Source organism: Podarcis bocagei (genome assembly GCF_964188305.1).
Source record: "Podarcis bocagei genome assembly, chromosome: 5".
Classification (NCBI taxonomy): domain Eukaryota; kingdom Metazoa; phylum Chordata; class Lepidosauria; order Squamata; family Lacertidae; genus Podarcis; species Podarcis bocagei.
The window spans coordinates 11,508,972-11,529,678 of NC_138129.1; the positions used below are offsets into that span (position 1 = coordinate 11,508,972).

Genomic DNA, 20,707 nt, shown 5'->3' on the forward strand with positions numbered 1-20,707 from the left:
TGACAATATGGTTTTTAAACAGTTTGTGAATCTTCGCCTTGTCATACCACAAATATGCATGCCAACCATACACATTGTCAAACCCTTCCAGATCTAGGACATCGGTGTTTTCCAACAGAAACCAATCCTTCAACCAGCAGAAGGCTGCAGCTTCGTAGTACAACCTTAAATCCGGCAGGGCAAACCCCCCTCTATCTTTTGAGTCGGTTAGTATTTTAAATTTTATTCGGGGCTTTTTGCCCTGCCAGACAAACTTAGAGATATCCTTCTGCCATTTTCCAAAGCATTCCATTCTGTCCACGACCTGAAGGGTTTGAAATAAGAATAACATTTTTGGCAAAACACACATCTTTATAGCTGCGATTCGGCCTGACAAGGTAAGTTTCAATCTTGACCATATATCCAAGTCTTTTTTGATTTCCAACCAACATTTTTCATAGTTATCTTTGAAAAGATTTAAATTTTTAGTGGACAAGGATACTCCCAGGTATTTCACTTTTTTAACCACACTTAACTCTGTCTCTTTCTGATACCCCTCTATCTCTGTAGGTGTCAGATTTTTAACCAAAACCTTAGTTTTTTGTTTGTTTAACTTAAATCCCGCCACCCGACCAAACTCCAGGATAAGTTCCAAAACTCTTTTTGTGCTAGATTCTGGCTCCTGTAATGTCAAGACTAAGTCATCTGCGAAAGCTTTCAGTTTATATTGTTTCGCTCCGACCACTATACCTTGCACCAACTGGTCCTCCCTAATCATATTCAGCAATACCTCCAGTACAGAAATAAATAGCAGAGGGGATAGAGGGCACCCCTGTCGTGTCCCTTTTTCAATTCGAAGTTCCTCCGATACCACATTGTTCACTATCAATTTAGCTTTTTGTTCTGCATAAATTGCTTCTAATCCATTTTCAAACCCCCGTCCCACTCCCATCCCTTTCAAGTTCTTCTTCATAAACATCCAAGAAATGTTGTCAAATGCTTTCTCCGCATCAATAAAGATTAAGGCAACCCTTGTGTTTCTAATTCTCAACAGCTCCAATATATCAATAATGTTCCTGGTATTGTCCGACATATGTCTACCAGGGAGAAAGCCTGCTTGGTCCTTGTGAATTACTTCATTTAATACATTTTTAAGTCTACTTGCTAAAATGTCTGCAAAAATTTTGTAATCCACATTCAGGAGTGAGATGGGACGGTAGTTCTTAAGCTGAGTCTTTTCCCTTTCTGACTTAGGAATCAATGTGATAAATGCTTCTTTCCACGTTTCCGGTGCCTTCCTCCCCTCCATGATCTGGTTACAAACCTCCAACAACGGTTGTATCAAGAAATCCTTCAAGGTTTTATAATATTTGGAGGTGAGCCCGTCCGGGCCTGGAGATTTGCCCAGCTGCATGTTTTGGATGGCACCTTCAATTTCCTGTTGAGTTATTTTGCTGTTAAGAATTGATCTTTTATCTTGACTTATTTTAGGTAGTCCATTTGTTTCCAGAAATTGGTCCATTTCCGATTCTTTCTGAGGCCCCTGTGCGTAGAGCTCTTTGAAATATCTGTGGAAACACTTTCTTATTTCTTCTGGTTTCTGAACTATTTTTCCTTGAATCTCCAAATTTGTAACCGTGTTTAACTTTTGTCTTTTTTTCAATTGCCAAGCCAGCAACTTTCCACATTTATTTGCTGATTCAAACGATCTCTGCTTCATTTGTTTGATTTTCCACTCAATCTCTTGATTGATCAGTTTCGAATATTGTGCTTGATGAAATTTGATCTCTCTTAGCACCTCTTTTGACTTTGGTTTAATTCTCAGCTTTTTCTCTCCTTCACTTATTTTCTCTAAAATTTTTTCTTTTTTTCCATTCCAATATTTTCTTTTTATCGAATTCTGTTGAATCAGAAACCCTCTCATTACAGCTTTACTTGCGTCCCAGATTGTTCTTTTCTCCACCGTAGTGTTCAAATTTATTTCAAAGTAGTCCTTTAGTGTTTTTTGGGCCTTCTTCACAATCTCTTGATCTCTTAACAAGGTGTCATTCATTCTCCATCTGAAGGATCCAGTTGGAAAAAGTCTCAGTTCCATTTTTAAGGCATTATGGTCGGAGCAGGTTTTTGGGCAGATTTCCACTTTTCTCGTTTTCGGAGCCAGCCCTCTAGATATCCAAATTTGGTCGATTCGTGTCCATGACAAGTGGGCCTCAGAATAGAAGGTTCCTTCTTTACCCAAGGGGTTCCTTGTCCTCCAGATGTCAATCAAGTCCATATTGTCTGTCATTTCAAAAAAGGTTTTAGGGAGTCTGCCGTCTGTTGTTAAGTTTTGATTTTGGGATTTATCCATATTTGTAGACACCACCCCATTCATATCTCCCATCACAATGATATTAGCATAGTCCAAATAGTCCAACATTGTCTCATGCAGCTTCTTGTAGAATTCTGATTTTCCATCATTTGGCGCATAAACTCCTAGTATCAAAATCTTTTCCCCTTGTGTTTGGATTTCAATTGCGAGGATTCTTCCATGATCATCTTTGAATAAAAATTTTGGCGACAGGTTCTCCTTTGCATAAATTACAACACCTCTTTTTTTAACTTTGTCTGATGAGATAAATTCTTGGCCAAGTCTTTTATTGATTAATACTTTCCTGTGGAGCCTAGTCACATGTGTTTCTTGGAGACATATTACATCCAATTGTTCTTTTTTTAGGATATGAAATATCCTTCTCCTTTTTTCCGGAGAATTCCCGCCATTTATGTTCCAACTAAGTAGCTGCAGAGACATCCTGTTCTATTTAAAATGTTCTTAAGATGGGGTGTCTTCCTTTTTCTCAGATCCCGAGGGTGTAGGCGTTGGCCCACTTCCGGGCAGTATTGGTGCTGGTAAACCTGGAAGCCAATCCGCTCCTTTTTGGAGATCTTCTCCGTGGTCGTGAAGGAACTTTTGGTTATCTTCAGGTGTTCTTATTTTAACCTTCCTTTCTTTGTAGGTGAAGGATAATCCCTGTGGAAACTCCCACCTATAGGGAATTGCGTTGTGTCTCAGCAATTTTGCTAATTCTGTATAGGTGGCTCTAAGGTCCAGCAGTTGCCTCGGGATATCTCTGTAAATTTCCACCCTTTTGTCTTGTATTTCAATTGCTTTTTTGAAATGAAGGCCTAGGATCTTGTCTCTCTCTTCCTTTGTTCTTAAAATTATCAAACAGTCTCTGGATCTGTCTTTCCTTACCAGTCTTCCCAGTCTATATGCCGAGACTATCCTGAAATCTGTATCTTCCTTTAAACCCCAGAACTTCGAGAATTCCTGTGTTAAGTATCCAATCAAGTCTCCTTGCTCGAGTTCCGGGATGCCTCTCAATTTGATGTTGCTCTCGCGGTTTTTCAGTTCCACCATTGACAGATAGACTTGTTGTTCACCCACCTGTTTGTGCAGGGGCCTAACTTCTCCTTTTATTTCTTCAACCTCTTTTTGTAAAACTCCCACTTTCTGGATTGCTTCTCCAGCTAATTCCCGATTTTCCGCTGTTGCTCCTTGCAATTTCTCTATGGCTTGCGTGTGCTGGGAAACTTGGTCAGTCAGTTTTTGAATTGAGGAAGTTGCTTTATCTATCTTCACAGACTGGTCGTCCACCTTCTGGTTTAGACTTGATAATTGCTCCAATATTTGTTTTAATAGTGTATCTGACCCACCTGCTGCCATATCTTCCTCAGTGGACTTCTCAGTTGTTTCCCCTTGTTCTCTATGGGTCACCAGTACAGCTGGAACCGACGAACGGCGTCCTTGGGTCAACGTTGTTTGTACGAATTGTCTTCTTTCCTTTTCTTTTTCCTTAGCCTCTTTAGTTTCCTTTGCTTTAGATGCTCTTGTTCTCCCTGCACCACTCATTACACATCTGTCAATGTTCAAGGTCAAATTGTCTATTGTTCCATGGGAAAGGCAAATTCAGAAGTAAACAACCAGTGAGATGGAATTCAAAACAAAAGTCAGTTCCCAGGATTGGGTAGGCAAACTAAGGCCTGGGGGCAGATCCGGCCCAATCGCCTTCTAAATCTGACCCGCGGACGGTCCGGGAATCAGTGTCTTTACATGAGTAGAATGTGTCCTTTTATTTAAAATGCATCTCTGGGTTATTTGTGGGGCATAGGAATTCATTCATTTCCTCCCCCCAAAAAAATATAGTCTGGCCCCCCACAAGGTCTGAGGGACAGTGAACCAGCCCCCTGCTGAAAAAGTTTGCTGACCCCTGTTCTAAAGCTTTTCAATGGCGCACTAAAGGAAGAGTGTCAAGCACAGTTTGTTAACATCCTGAGAAATACGATGCAACAAGCCAGACAGGAAAAAAACTGTTTTGAAAGATTTTAGATAGGCGTTGAGCTAAGTAATTCAGAGGAGAATTCTAAGTGACCCTTCAGCATCCTTGCTACAGATATTTGATGTAGGTTTAACACACATTATCTCTTTTGCAATTAGGAATGTGCTCCGGGCTATTACAGGGACACCAAAGGCCTCTTCCTGGGAAAATGTGTTCCATGTAATTGCAACGGTCATTCGGACCAGTGCCTTCCGGGATCTGGAATATGCATTGTAAGTGGGGGGAAAGAATGCTTGTCAATTTATCTAAAATATTTCTCTTTGGGTAATTTAATATATCCTGGATTTGCTTATGTCAGGGGCGAGCATTTTCTCTACTTTACACCATGCAGTGGTGCTCTTCCTCCACTAGAAAGTAGGCTATTTGAAAACAGGGGGCTGGGTTTTGCCAAAAGAGTTAGTAATATAGAAGGGTAAGAAGGAAAAGAGGATGCGGGTGGTGATGTGGTTTAAACCACTGTGCCGCTTGGACTTGCCAATCAGAAGGTTGGCGGTTCGAGGCCCCGCGACGGGATGAGCACCCGTTGCTCGGTCCCTGCTCCTGCCCACCTAGCAATTTGAAAGCATGCAGTGCAAGTAGATAAAATAGGTACCACTGTGGTGGGAAGGTAAATGGCGTTTCCGTGCACTGCTCTGGTTTGCCAGAAGCGGCTTAGTCATGCTGGCCACATGACCTGGAAAAACTGTCTGTGGACAAATGCCTGCTCCCTCGGCCAGTAAAGCGAGATGAGCACCGCAAACCCAGAGTCGTTCGCGACTGGACTTAAATGTCAGGGGTCCTTTACCTTTACCTTTTTAAGAAGGAAAAAGAGAGAATGAGGAAGGGAAATTCTCAAGATGTTGAATTGAGTGTCTGGTACAAAATTCTGCTTCACACGGCAACGGCTGAAAAGAATCTGCACACCAGATCAAGGCTGTGAGCAATGCACAGTGAGAAAAGGAAAAGCCAGTAGAACATGGGCAAGATTTAGAAAGCTCCCTCTTTAGGGAGAACATGCCTGGCCATATTCATGGCTAAAGTCCTGCTATATGTAGGAATAGAATGATTGGCTAGGAGCTTCTTGGCTTTTTTTGAGATACAGTAGCCCTCTGTGTTACAGGGACGCAAGTGGTGCTGTGGGTTAAACCACAGAGCCTAGGACTTGCCGATCAGAAGGTTGGCGGTTCGAATCCCCATGACGGGGTGAGCTCCCGTTGCTCGGTCCCTGCTCCTGCCAACCTAGCAGTTCGAAAGCACATAAAAGTGCAAGTAGATAAATAGGTACTGCTCCAGCGGGAAGGTAAACGGCGTTTCCGTGCGCTGCTCTGGTTCACCAGAAGCGGCTTAGTTATGCTGGCCATATGACCCGGAAGCTGTACACCGGCTCCCTCGGCCAATAAAGCGAGATGAGCGCCGCAACCCCAGGGTTGGCCACGACTGGACCTAATGGTCAGGGGTCCCTTTACCTTTACTGCTCTGTGTTGCCATTCAGTTAACTTAGGTTATAAGTCGTCTCCCCCTGCTCTTCATCAGGGGTGGGGCACTTTTTTGGCCCAGCAGGGAGAGATAATGGCCAAGCAGTGGGAGACCTAATGTGCCAAATTTGGCCTGTGGTCCAGGGGTTCCTCACCCCTGCTCTAAATGGTTGGCATCTGTCGGTCTTTCAGAAAAACAAGTCTGCCTGACGCAAGACATTCTGTCGGCAGATCATCTACGTAAACTGCAAAGGCATAGCCAGATTTGCTCAAGGAAGCCAGGAGGACAAAAGCTAACTGTGGAATATGTCTTTCGAGTTTCATTTCTTCTCTGTGCAGAACTGCCAGCACAACACAGAGGGAGATCACTGCGAAAGCTGCAAAGATGGTTTTGTGGGGAACTCTTCACTTGATGGGCCTCTGCGGTGCATCGGATGCCCCTGCCCCCTCCCGGTTGGGTCTAACAAGTGAGTCACTCTTGCAAAACTTTCCACTCTTGCTTTTTCTGCTTTGTGTTGGCTGTGTTTGAATGCGCTGCTAAATAAACCGTGGTTTAAAAGTACACAGACAAGCCTCGGTTGAGGCCAAGCTAAGTGCAGCTCCCCTATCTCCATGCCTCCTCCTGTACAGCTGGGAAGAGAACTGCCAAGATTAGGTTCAGTTGCGCTGGATCTTTGCCTCGCATTGCTTGGGAACTTGCTCTAAAACAAGCTCTGGTCCATTTCAAAAGAAGACACTTTCAGACTCTGAGCTGGGCTTTTAAACTAACCAGAATTTGATTTGCAGCTGCATTCAGGCAAGCAACTTCCCTGCCTACCCTCGGCATCTTGAACTGAGGAGTATTGTTTCATGTGCCTTTTCTGAATCCATTTAGAATGCGGCTTTATAAGGATCCTTGTTTCTTGCAGAGCCTTGGCCTTATGTGCCCTTTCAGATCTCATTTGTTTTTTGTAAAAGCTTTTCGGTGACCAAGTGTTACTACATCTTGGCTGTATCGCTCTTGGGGAATGTTGACAGCTTCTCTCTCCTTTTCCACCTCAGCTTTGCCATTGGATGTGTCCACAGAGGCTCGGCTACGCAGTGTCTGTGCAAGCCTGGCTATGCAGGAGTCTCATGTGAACGGTAAATAGCATGGATCTCTTGGCTCGGGTTGCCTGGAACAATGTAATCCGGATCCTGAGGGTGTCATGGACTGGCTAGGTGCAAAGGAGTGGTGGGAGGCACCAGCTGGTGAACCCCCAGGAGAAGAAGGCTCAGAGCCAGGGGGTTGGTGGTGGGACGACAACAATGAGTGGTCAGAGGGAGAAGAAGGAGCAGACTGAGAGGAGGAGTTGTGTGTCAAGGACCCCCAAGACACCCCCAAATAAAAACACGGTTCACATACCATTTTTGTTTTGGTTTTTGGCATAATGCTGGCCACAGCTTTATTGAATTACAGTATGTGAGTGGTTGCTTAGACATTGGTTAGGCTACCACTTGAAGGTAGGAACAGAACTGACAACCGCACCCCTGTGGAAGTCAGTAAGGGTAAACAATTTTGGGGAAAGAATAAAGCTGAGCACCAGGCTCTCCCCTCTCCCCAAATACTCTCAGGGGCTCTTGCGTGGCCCTAGCCCTTTGCCAGGGATTCGGACAAAAGCATGGCGAGCCGCTGGATTCCTTTAATGGAATACCCTTGCAGCAGCAGCATTGGAGGGGCAGGCACAGCCAATCACATCCCCTCCACCAACCAGAAATTAACCAATGCCTAACCGCAACCTTACAAGTTGTGATGATTTGCTACGCAGTAGGCAAAACCCAAATGGCACCAGCCAATCAGCCAAATGGTAACATTCCTACCAAGCCCCTGCCCCAAAAGCAGACGACCCCATGACAGGCATAGGAAGGTCAGCTCGAACAAACCCTAAATAAAGGGAGGGTGGGCGGGTAATCCGATGTGCGCAGCGAAAAGAGGAAGCTCAACGCTGCGCAAAGGGACCTATTTAGCACCCCCATCAATCAAATAAAATTGCAGCAACTGATTTCCCCCAGCAACAATTGAAGGTGTCCAATAAAATTCGTGGCTGTCAGGGGTTTAGGTGCAGAGGCACGGGCAAGGGAGGAAACAGAGAGCGAAGGGGAGGAGACAGAGGAAAGGATGAGTGATGACGACGACCCGAGATCTCCCAGTCTTTCCAGTGAATCAGAGGATTCACAGAAAGGAGCACCAGTGGCCAGGGCAAGGGGGGAGTCTAGGGAGGCACCCCAGGAAGATAGAGCCAGAGGAGACTCAGGGGGGAGCAGCTGGAAATCGGGACCAGCGTCACCGCCAGGAAGCAGGGAAGAGGAAAGGAGCCAGGAGGGAAGCGCTGGCAGCTCACCACAGGAGGGAGGGCAGGAGTCAGGAGTGGCCACACCTCCATCGGGGAGCGAGGAAACGGTTAAGAGGAGAGTGGAAGGTTGGGCGCGCGCGCCAAGTTCAAATGCAGAGGAAGGCGGCGCAGTGAGCAGCCCCGAAAGGGAACCGGGTCCTAAAGCCCGGCGCAAGGAGGCAGAAGGGTCCGGGTCAGCGTCAGAAGAATCCCGGAAGGAAGAAGCCCCGGGGGGTAGAGGGACCCAGAGGAGGACAGTCAGGAGGAAAAGGTGGAGCAAGGCTAGGATATTAAGTTGGTGCGCACGGGGCGGAGACTCAGACGGAGCCTCGCCGATCTAGCTAGTAGACGTAGAGTTGCAGACAGCAGCGTGAGAATGGAAACTGTAATTCAATAAAGACTTTTACTTAATGACCGCTGGCTAGCGTGATCCTCTGTGAGCTAGGATCTTGAAGCAGCTCTGACAGTAGGCTCCGTCTCCACATTGTGGGCATCTGCAGCCTCGAGGAGGGGAGAGAAACAGGCGCCCACTAGCGAGCTCACGAACGGCAGGAGACATGACGGCTGAGCAGCAGATAGAGGACCTCAGAAAAGCAGTGGCACAACTGAACGCCGAGGTTCTCGCATCCAGGAAGAGAGAGGACGAGGCAGCTGCCGCCTGCAGGGATCTCCAGGTCAGGTTAGACGTACTGGCAAAGCAACCACCCCGGCAGGAGGGAATTGGGTTGGCGAGACGGACAGGCGGGCTGCTCTCTCACTTCGATGGGAACCTGCAACAGTATCCCAACTTTAGAGCCGACGTACTGTGCGCACTGCAACTGTTGCATAAAGACTTTAGAGATGAACAGGAGAGAGTGGGGTTCATCATGTCCCATCTGCATGGGGAGGCGAAAGCATGGTTGCGCAATTTATGGAGAGATAACGATCCGGCGCTCCAGAATGCGGATGCCTTTATTAAAGCGATGGATGGGTGTTTCTTATCAAGTATTGACATTGATCTTGCACGGAAGGAGGTGCATGGGCTGAGACAAGGGAGGGCCAGCGTCAGACAGTATCATGCACGCTTTTTCGCCTTGGTCAGCGCCCTGGAATGGGACAGAGATTCGGCTCCTGTAAGAGACCTCTTTTGGGAGGGACTGCACAACTCGATTAAAGATGAGATAGCGAGGGGGGAGAGACCCCGAACCACCCAGGAGGTCGTTCAGAGGGCACTGGCAGTGGGGGTGAGGCTGGAAGGACGTCCGTGGAGCAAGGACGAAGGACGTGGAGGGCGCGAACCAGCCGGGGGCCCCTCCTTCTTTCCCAGAGAAGCAGCGCGAACGCAATCCACGCCTCCGCCAGGAGGAGGAGCCGAACCTATGGAGGTTGGAGGTGCAAGGGCTCAGTCAGCAACCAGAGCCCTAGCACCGGCAGCAGTGAAGGCGAAGCCTCCTAGAGGGACCAGGAAGTGTTACGTCTGTGAGCAGCCAGGGCATATGGCGAAAGAGTGTCCCCAGAGGCCCCACAAGCTTACTGCAGCCTCAGCAATGGTGACTGCAGCAACGCAGCAGGGAGGACCACAGCAGGGAAACGACGATGTCTGGCTGGAGGAAGAGGCACTGGGGCCCAGCCAGACGTGTTAGTGACGCAGTCCCCAGAAATTTTACAGCCAGTGAACCCCCTCCCGCCCAAACCAGTAGTGAGGCTCACAGCATCTCTCCAGCTGCCCAATGGAATCACCATGGACGTGCCAATCACCATCGACTCCGGCAGCAACGCGGACTTTATAGGGCAGGAATTTGTCGACAGGCACGCTGTGCAGTTGCTGCCGGCCACACTGCCCCTGCAGGTTGTCACGGTGGATGGCAGGGAGCTGCTAGGGGGGCAAGTGGTGAAGCAGACGCCACCAATGGTGATGCGACTTGGGAATCACAGGGAAGTCATCAGCTTCAACGTCACTCAACTGTCTGACACGCCCATTGTATTGGGTATGAGTTGGCTGGACAAGCACAGCCCAACGATGGCTTGGTTCCAGAGGCAGCTGGTCTTCGGCTCTTCCTTTTGTGCTGAACACTGCATCGTACCCAGGCAGGAAGGAGAGGAAGAGGAGTCACAGCTGCTGCTAGGCACGCTGCAAGCGATTCCCCACAAGTACGCAGAATTTCTGGAAGTTTTCTGCGAGAAGGAGGCGGACAGGCTACCCCCTCACAGACCATATGACTGCAAAATTGACCTGCTGCCGGGGGCGGCGCTGCCTAAAGGGAAGCTGTATTCCATGTCTGAGGACGAACTGCAGGAACTCAAAGACTTCATCGATCATAATTTGGAGCGCGGTTTCATCCGGGAGTCTAAGGCAGTGGGGGGCAGTCCTGTATTCTTTGTTAAGAAGCGAGACACGCCCCAAAAAAGACTCGTAGTGGATTACAGGATTTTGAACAGTGTGACCAAGCCGTCGGACTTCCCCATGCCCCGCATCGACGACCTCCTGGCGAAGGTACGGAAGGGAAAGGTGTTCACCAAGTTGGACCTGCGGGGGGCGTACAACCTCATTCGCATGCGGGAAGGTGATGAGTGGAAGACAGCCATGTTCACGCCACTGGGTACCTACGAATACAGAGTTATGCCTTTTGGACTGCAAAATGGCGCTCACGTTTTTCAAGCATTTATGCATCACGTGTTGGCGGGACTTCTCTACAAGACGTGCGTCTGTTTCTTGGATGACATCCTGATCTTTTCGGAGTCGCAGCAAGAACATGACAAGCACGTCAAGGAAGTGCTGGGCAGGCTAAAGCAACACAGGCTCTACGCCAAGCTGGAGAAGTGCCAATTTGACGTGCCGGAGGTGGATTTTCTGGGCTACAAGCTGTCTGCCAAGGGACTCGCCATGGACAGCGCCAAGGTTCGAGCGGTGTTGGATTGGAAGAGCCCACGCAACCGGAAGGAGGTCCAACGGTTTGTCGGCTTTGCGAACTTCTATCGCAAGTTTATCAAGGGCTTCGCGATGCAGACGGCGGCCATCACTGACACCCTTAGCTCCAAGAAGAAGAAGTTCATCTGGACAGAGCAGGCGGAGCAGTCCTTTCAGGCCCTCAAGCGTCTCTTCGCGTCGGAAGAGCAGCTGCTTCATGTCAACCCCAGCATGCCGATGAGGGTGGAGACAGACGCTTCGGACAGAGCAGTGGGGGCGGTCCTGCTGCAGAAGGACCCGCAGGGCGTGTGGCGGCCGGGAGCGTTTTACTCCAGGAAGCTCAGCAAGTCCGAGCAGAACTACACCATATGGGACAGGGAGTTGCTGGCCATTCATGCAGCGTTCAAGGCGTGGAGGCACTTTCTGATCGGCGCCAAGCACACGGTGCAGGTTTGCACGGACCACAAGAATCTGGAACACTGGCGCACGGCACAGTTCCTGAACCAGAGGCAGATACGTTGGGCTGAGTTCTTTGCGGACTTCGACTTCCGAATAGAGTATGTCCCGGGGGACACCAACATCATGGCAGACGCTCTCTCCCGCAAGCCACAGTATCTGGAGGACGCAACACCAGCGGCCGCCATGCACATCTTTGCACCGACAGTGTGGGCGTGCGCCGCGGCGACCGTGGACCTAGAGGCGGTGCGGCGAGCGTTGCAGGGGGACTCCTTCGCACGAACGAAGATGGCAGAGGTGCGAGGGGGCAAGGCAGCGGCCGACGGTTTCCAGCTACGAGATGGCTTGCTCATCCGTAAAGGGGCCATCTACGTGCCGGGTGACGAACTTCGAGCCAAGGTGCTACAGCAGCTGCACGACGCACCCACGGCCGGGCACTTTGGCAAGGAGAAGACGGTGGAATTAGTAGCCAGGGATTTCTGGTGGCCTGGAATGAGAGGGGAGGTCGCAGACTACGTAGCGAGGTGTGACACCTGCCAGAGGGCAAAGCCGGTGCACAAACCGCCGGCTGGACTGTTGGAGCCGCTGCAAACTCCGGTCGAACCTTGGGAAAGGGTGGCTCTGGACTTTGTCACGGATCTGCCCAGCTCAAGGGGCAAGACGGCAGTGTTGGTGGTGGTGGACCTGTTCTCCAAGATGGCGCATTTCATTCCGTGTGCTAAGGTGGCCACGGCGGAGCAAACCGCCAAACTGTTCATAGACCACGTGTTCAAGGTTCACGGTCTGCCACGGTCTATTCTGTCCGACCGCGGGCGGCAGTTCATCTCGAACTTCTGGCAGAAACTGATGGGCTTCCTAAACGTCAAGATCAATCTGGCGTCGGCGAGACACCCGCAGACCAACGGGCAAGCGGAGCGAGCCAATGCCATCATGCAGCAGTACCTGAGATGTTATGCAAACCAACAGCCTGCGACGTGGGTAGATTACCTGCCGCTTGCAGAGTTTGCCTACAACAACACGAAGCACGTATCCACGGGCGTCACGCCGTTCTTCGCCAACAACGGGCGGCACCCTAGAACCTTTCCGGGACTGGAATGCAGGGGAGAAGGGGAGCCGCAGTCAGCAGATGCGTTCGCGTCGGAGCTGCAGGAAGTCCACGATCAGCTGCGGCGCCACCTGGAGCTGGCTAAACACGCATACAAGGTACAAGCGGACAAACACAGAAGGGTTGGCGAAGAGCTCCACGTGGGAGACTGGGTCTGGTTAGCAGCCCACGCAGTGCCGGCCAGGTCGTTGGCCAAGAAGAAACTAGGGCATAAACAACTGGGGCCCTACCAAGTCGAAGAGCAGGTCAACCCGGTGGCTTTCAGGCTGGCGCTTCCGGAGGGTTCCAGAATGCATCCGGTGTTCCACAGATCGGTGCTCACTCCCTACAAGGCACCGCACAGGTTCCAGGAACCCGGAACGGCGCCGAGTCCGCTCAGAGAAGGAACGGGGCACGCGGGAGTGGCACAGGAGGAGCGCATCAACGAAGTCACGGAGATTTTGGACTCCAGATGGGGGGAAGAGGGAGTAGAATACTTTCTCGCCAGGGAGGGCACCCCGGCCAGTGCGAACAGCTGGGTGCCGGGCTACGCTTTAGACGAACCTCTGCTCAAAGACGAGTTTCATGCCCTCTTCCCACATAGACCTATGCCAGCAGACTTTTTCGACGACTGGCTTTTCACGCCCACGCTTTCGGACAGCACGTTCAGGGGGTTCGACTCGGACGAGGAACCAACACGAGACGTCCGTTCCCCGGAGGGGTCACCCTCGGGATCGGTCTCAGAACCCTCGTATTGGTGGGACGATAGGCCGGAGGAGCAGTTCCGCAGGAAGTGGCTGGACTGTTCCGGCCGGGCAACGCCGCCTGGAGGAAGTGCGGGAGAGACGGACATGGACATTTTCGGGGACGACCCTGGTTTCGAGCACGGCGGCACAGAGATGGAAGAGGAGGTGACTGTCGTCAACGAGAGCAGAGAGGAAGACCTGGAAGAGTTCCGCTGGAGGCCTGCCACGGGAAGCGACCGATATCCGACGTTCGTCCCTTTGCAACAGCAGCCCCCAGCTCCAGCACCGGAAGGAGGGGAGGGGGGACTGGGGGGCTTCGAGGGGGGGATGGATGTCAGGGGTTTAGGTGCAGAGGCACGGGCAAGGGAGGAAACAGAGAGCGAAGGGGAGGAGACAGAGGAAAGGATGAGTGATGACGACGACCCGAGATCTCCCAGTCTTTCCAGTGAATCAGAGGATTCACAGAAAGGAGCACCAGTGGCCAGGGCAAGGGGGGAGTCTAGGGAGGCACCCCAGGAAGATAGAGCCAGAGGAGACTCAGGGGGGAGCAGCTGGAAATCGGGACCAGCGTCACCGCCAGGAAGCAGGGAAGAGGAAAGGAGCCAGGAGGGAAGCGCTGGCAGCTCACCACAGGAGGGAGGGCAGGAGTCAGGAGTGGCCACACCTCCATCGGGGAGCGAGGAAACGGTTAAGAGGAGAGTGGAAGGTTGGGCGCGCGCGCCAAGTTCAAATGCAGAGGAAGGCGGCGCAGTGAGCAGCCCCGAAAGGGAACCGGGTCCTAAAGCCCGGCGCAAGGAGGCAGAAGGGTCCGGGTCAGCGTCAGAAGAATCCCGGAAGGAAGAAGCCCCGGGGGGTAGAGGGACCCAGAGGAGGACAGTCAGGAGGAAAAGGTGGAGCAAGGCTAGGATATTAAGTTGGTGCGCACGGGGCGGAGACTCAGACGGAGCCTCGCCGATCTAGCTAGTAGACGTAGAGTTGCAGACAGCAGCGTGAGAATGGAAACTGTAATTCAATAAAGACTTTTACTTAATGACCGCTGGCTAGCGTGATCCTCTGTGAGCTAGGATCTTGAAGCAGCTCTGACAGTGGCCATTCAAACTAACCCACCCAGAAACAGGGGATGTCATGGTTGCTCCCACCGCAACACGTGCTCTCCATGAAGGAGAACCCACTGTGCCTGAATCGGAAAAGGTAACAGAGTTTGGTGAGCTGGAACAGGCTGTGACAGAGAGCAATTCAGATTCCGAGGCTGAAGCTGGAGAGGAGATTGACCAAGAGGCAGAGTTGAGACAGGTCGTTGAAGAATCCAGAGCGTCTCCCCCTCCTGCTGCAACCAGCTCCCAACCCCCTCAGTCTCCTAGAACCCACAGAGAAATGAAAAGAGCAGAGATTTGTTGTGCACAGATGCAGTTTGCAACTGCTTGGGACAGACCTTGGAGAGAGGGAGCCTTAGAGCCGGCACCCCCAAACTTAACTCTCCAGCTGTTTTGGGACTTCAACTCCCATCATCCCTAGCTAACAGGACCAGTGGTCAGGGATGATGGGAACTGTAGTCCCAAAACAGCTGGAGGGCCAAGTTTGGGGATGCCTGCCTTAGAAAGTGTTGGGAAGGTGGGGACCTTCAGTCTTTGCAACGGCCTCAATGGAGCAAGACTTACTGGGAAGAGTTGGTGGGATCACTAGGCCTGCACTGTTTTGGCTTCTTTGAATAAATTATTAACTTCACTGAGACCTTATTTTTTTATTGCTGACCTGCACTTGACTCCGGCTCCTGACAGAGGGGCACGCAGAGACAGAATAGGGATGGGAAGGGGCTACCACTTACCTACCGACCACCTGTTCAGTGTTTCACTGAGCAGAGGAGCAGCGACCTCAGGCAACTGCAGTGCGAATGCATGGATTGCAGCTCCCTAAGCCCTTCCTTTCTCCTTCCAAAGGTGTGCTCCGGGTTACTATGGAAACCCTCTAGTGATTGGCAGCTCCTGCCAGCCTTGTGACTGCAGTGGGAACGCCGACCCCAACATGCTGTTCAGCGACTGTGACCCGTTGACAGGATTCTGCACAGGGTGCATGTACAACACAGCAGGGCCCCGCTGCGAAGTGTGTGCCCCTGGTTTTTATGGAGACGCTGTGCTGGCAAAGAACTGCACTGGTAGGTGTGCCCCCAGAGCTGGTAACTAGCTGTACTCCTGGGTACCTGTGTGGGTTTCGGAAGCAAGCAGTAGGCAGAAGTGCATTCTCACACACAGAACCGTAGAAAATTGTACTGATTTCTAATATCTCATTCCACAGCAGAATTACATTGAAACAAAATATGCTCCCCATTCCATGGGTGAAATAAGATGCAATGTAGCTAGAAGCCAGATTGTCTTTAGCAGGCTTCCTCTGCAGATGTTTTTGGCCTACAACTCCCATGATCCCTAGCCAGCAGGACCAGTGGTCAGGGATGATGGGAATTGTAGTCTCAAAACATCTAGAGGGCCAAGGTTGAGGAAGCCTGATCTTTGGCATGCAGTCTTTTTCTACTGTTATACTAATCTGTTATACTACGGGACGCGGGTGGCGCTGTGGGTTAAACCACAGAGCCTAGGACTTGCCGATCATAAGGTCGGCGGTTCGAATCCCCACAACGGGGTGAGCTCCCATTGCTCGGTCCCAGTTCCTGCCAACCTAGCAGTTCGAAAACACGTCAAAGTGCAAGTAAATAAATAGGTACCGCTCCGGCAGGAAGGTAAACGGCGTTTCCGTGCGCTGCTCTGGTTTGCCAGAAGCGGCTTAGTCATGCTGGCCACATGACCCGGAAGCTGTATGCCGGCTCCCTCGGCCAATAAAGCGAGATGAGCGCCGCAACCCCAGAATCGGTCATGACTGGACCTAATGGTCAGGGGTCAATTTACCTTTACCTTTTACTAATCTGCAACATAGAAATGCCCCCTAAATTATGTGACTGTCCTATTTGAAACACATTTTTGCTTGCCTTGAATCTTTCAAGCTAAGGCAAACAATGAATGAAAAATAAACGCCTAGTTCATAATTTTATTTATAAATATTTATACTGCTGTGTGTCCCCTGTTATAAAATTATTTGGGTTTTTTTGTATTTTTAATACAAGTGGACTTTTTTATTTTTTAAAAAAACTCCATTTAAAAATATTTTTTCTTCTTCCCCTTGTAGAATGCAGCTGTATGTCCTGTGGAACGGAATCATGTGATTCTAGGACTGGCAAGTGTCACTGTAAACCCGGAGTGACCGGGCAGCACTGTGACCGCTGTCAGGTAAAGTGAATTGAGGCTACAGTCTAAGATCAGTTTCATGTCCTGTTGGGCAGAAAGTGTCATCTCAAGAAGTGAAGCAAGCCCTGGCGAAGTGAACAAGGTTTCGCCTGCCTTTTATAAGCTGGAATCTTACCTCTGGGTCTTTCTCCCCCTTTAGGAAGGGCACTACGGCTTTGAAACATGTTCAGGCTGCCAGAGCTGCAACTGCGATATTGGAGCCGTGAGCGCGGATTGCCATGCCCACAATGGCCAGTGTAATTGCAACCCAGGTGTGAGTGGCTCCCGTTGCCAGCAGTGCTCCCCTGGCTACTGGGGGCTCAACACAAACGGCTGCTCAAGTGAGTCTGTTTCAGTCACTGTTAAGCATCCACTAATGTTATAAGAATTCCAAAGTATCAAATATAAAATAAATGTCCATAAATGTACAAGGCAAACACATACATAACTATATAACCCACGTGTCTGAAATAGTACAGAAGAGCAATCCTGAATCCATTTTGACTCTCCCAGTGATCTCAAATATTCCTCTGCAGTAAGGGAGGAAAATGGGGAAAGCCTTCCCATTGTGTATGAACAGGGTGAGCCTGTGACCTGGATTCAGGAACTAAAAGCATTTACCATCACAATAGAATGGCCAGGCTGCCCAGGTAAACCAATCAGTGACCATTATCAGGTATCCTGGCAGACAGGATTTCTGCTGTAGACCGCCTCCTTCTGTGATGTATGTATGATGTTTTTGGGGGTGGTCTTGAGCTACAGGGTGGACAATTTCAAAAGTCTATATAAGGGCTTGTGCACCATTGTTCTGGATTCTCTCCTCCCTTCATGTGGGGAGTGGGGACCCTGGCGCAACAGTTTAAACGGTAAAGGTAAAGGGCCCCTGACCATTAGGTCCAATCGTGAACGACTCTGGGGTTGCGGCGCTCATCTCGCTTTATTGGCCGAGGGAGCCGGTGTACAGCATGACTACCTTGGGCTACCTTCTGTTTCAGTGTATCTGAAGAAGTGTGCATGCACACGAAAGCTCATACCAAGAACTAACTTAGTTGGTCTTTAAGGTGCTACTGGAAGGAATTTTTTTATTTTGACTATGGCAGACCAACACGGATACCTATCTGTACCTTGGGCTAGTCACACTTCTCTGAAGTCTCTCAGCCTCACTCGCCTCACAGAGTGTTTGTTGTGGGGGAGGAAGGGAAAGGAGATTGTAAGCCCCTTTGAGACTCCTTAAGAGAGTGAAAGGCGGGATATCAAGTCCAAACTCTTCTTCTTCTGTGCCTTTTCAATTCATGTTTATGTGAAGGGTTTGATCCTCATCCAATGACGATGAGTGGATGTGGTCATCACCCCACTCTGCATAATATGGGAGAGAAGGATGTGACTTCATGAGTGCATCTTGTTTAAGGTTGCTCTGGCTTCTCCTGTTCTCTTTGCAGAATGTCAGTGCAAAGGAGGCTCCTGTAACCCCCGGACTGGAGAATGCACCTGCTCCAACGGCCTGACGGGAAAACAGTGCAGCACCTGTATTAAGAAGCACGAGATCCCTGTGGTGGATGGCCCAGACAGCATGAGATGCGAAGGCTAGTCTTGTTTGCTTTGCTCAGTTCTCTGTCCATGTTCTTTGGCGTTATCAGTTCAGCAAGCCTGCTTCTTCTTGCAAGTGTCTCTGTACTGGATGGCACTGATGCTACGAAATTTCAAAACTTTTCCTTGCAAGAAATTGGAAGGTTATTGGGGAATGCTACATGGATCTTTTGCTTGTGGTGGTGGTGGTTGTCTGGGGGGTTGGGGCTGGGGGGGAGTGGGGGGCAAAAGCTGGCATAATTTAGGACCCCAAAAGGCATAGATTCCAACCTGTCTGTCTTAAAGCAAAGACACTCCGTATGAGCTCATATGATTCAGACCAAAGCATACGACTACAGTGGTACCCCGCAAGACGAATGCCTCGCAAGACGGAAAACCCGCAAGACGAAAGGGTTTTCTGTTTTGGAGGCGCTTCGCAAGACGAATTTCCCTATGGGCTTGCATCGCAAGACGAAAGCCCATAGGGAAATGCTGGCGGTCGGGAGCAAAGACTTTCGCCCACAGCCGGCCTTCAGAAGAGTCTTTGCTCCCCCCCGCCTGCCCCGGGCGATCTTAAAATGCTGACGGGCGGGAGCGAAGCGTTCGCTGCCGACCCCCCAGCATTTTAAAATCTCCCCGGGACAGCAGAGAAGTCGGGAGCATTTTAAAATCTCCCCGTGTCCCGGGGAGATTTTAAAATGCTGGGGGGCTGCCGACCAGCAGAGACTTCTCTGTCCCGGGGAGATTTTAAAATGCTGGGGGTCGGCAGCGAACGCTTCGCTGCCGACCCCCAGCATTTTAAAACGCTGTTCCGAAGCGGGGGGCGGGAACACCTGCCCCAGCCGCCCCACTTCGGAACGCTGTTCCGAAGCGGGGCTGGGGGCGGGAACACCTTCTGAAGGCGGGCAGGGGGCGAAAGTCTTTGTCCCCCCTGCCTGCCTTCCCAGGGGCTTTTAAATCGCCCCGGACAGCGGAGAAGTCCTCCGCTGTCCCAGGTTTTTTTAAAATGCTGGGGGTGGGAAGAAAAGCCCTTGTCCCCCCCCCAGCCTTCAGAAGAGGTCCGGGGACAGACTGTCCCCGGACCTGGTCTGAAGGCGGTTTCCCTAGGAACGCATTAATTGATTTTCAATGCATTCCTATGGGAAACCGTGCATCGCAAGACGAAAAACTCGCAAGACGAAGAGACTTGCGGAACGAATTAATTTCGTCTTGCGAGGCACCACTGTACCAGACAACAGAAATGTCAAGATGCACAGTAGTTGGCTAAGTGCAAAGCTATAGGGCACTCGTGCAAGGGATATGACTTGTATGCTGCATGTGGCTGTTTTAGTTTTTCAAAATAGGCTGCCAGGGGCATTAGCCAAATCAAATTAGTTTGAACCCGGGTGTTTGTCAGTTTTCTCCGCATTATTCTAGTGATTCACGGTATTCACATTCTTCTAGCCTGCAGTCAACCCTCAATGGGTTTCTTTTTACTACCAATAAATCACCTAGCAGTAGCCTTACAGCTGTTTTAATTGTTCCTACATAAATAAAGTGCACAGATTTAATCACTTGCTAGATTACATAAAAGCAAGTGGCAACTCACAAACGCCTGTAGATCTGCTTTTTGTTTTTATAATACCCTGTGTGTCCATTTCCCATTCATTCTCTCTCTCAAGCAAAGCCCCATTCACTCTCTTGCACCCTATTAATGTACCTCTCTCATATATAAACACACAATTATTGTGATAGTACTGCTGTTCCGTTTCCCACCGACAGCTTCACCTGGTCCCTAGACTGGTGTACTGACTGGATTGTGTTTTTATTGAATATTTGCAAAGTTTCTGTAACAGCTCAGCAGCTAAGCCAATGGCTTTTTGCAGCCATCCATGACATCTCTCTTAGTCAAAAGGCGCTGAACCTGTATTTTTCAAAGTTTTCTTCTTTTTCTCCTGGGTTTCCTTAGTTTTTTTTGTTTCATTCTGATGCTTAGGATAAGTTAAGGGGAACAGTTTTTGCAAATTTGTGTGTTTAGCATTCTAAGCAGAATGATTCATTCATCCTTCTTTGGCCCATAGTAAAGGCCCTATCATATCATTCACATGTGGCTTTGATTTGGCAAGCAGATAAATTTATACAAATTTATTACCATCCGATACAGTGCAAACTTGGCACTGTGGTTATTGGCAGCAATATATCAGCTCAAAATCACATCAAGTTGTTGGGCTGTGTCTTGAACTAAAACCACATGTGGGGCGGGAGAGCCCACCACAAGGTTGCTGGGAACTGCATCTTCTAACTATTTTATATCAGTTGACCAAAGAAGATACTTGTCTGACTTTTGGGACCAACTGCTTTATGAAAATCTAAAGTTTTACAAGTGGGTTGTAAAAATGATTGGGCAGATATATGTATGTAGGCTGTAAGTCTGGATGATCTAATAATATGGCCTTTTTTCCTTGGCTGCCCCCCTGTGGCACAGTGGGTCATTGTGTCTGACTGTTAATCAGAAGGTTGGTGGTTCGAGCCCACCCAAGGACAGCTGTGGGCA

The 20,707-nt window shown here is 49.8% G+C and overlaps 1 protein-coding gene across 1 annotated transcript in view; it reads left to right on the top strand.

Annotated features, from left to right (window-relative positions):
* The window catches only part of LAMA5 (laminin subunit alpha 5), a 228,883-nt gene that overhangs the window by 166,130 nt on the left and 42,046 nt on the right, over positions 1 to 20,707 (top strand). Inside the window, exons 42-48 of the mRNA XM_081196825.1 lie at positions 4,457 to 4,570; positions 6,152 to 6,279; positions 6,854 to 6,934; positions 15,274 to 15,488; positions 16,511 to 16,611; positions 16,769 to 16,949; positions 18,048 to 18,191. Of these exons, the coding sequence (XP_081052951.1) occupies positions 4,457 to 4,570; positions 6,152 to 6,279; positions 6,854 to 6,934; positions 15,274 to 15,488; positions 16,511 to 16,611; positions 16,769 to 16,949; positions 18,048 to 18,191 (964 nt within the window). The remainder of the gene's footprint in view (positions 1 to 4,456; positions 4,571 to 6,151; positions 6,280 to 6,853; positions 6,935 to 15,273; positions 15,489 to 16,510; positions 16,612 to 16,768; positions 16,950 to 18,047; positions 18,192 to 20,707) is intronic.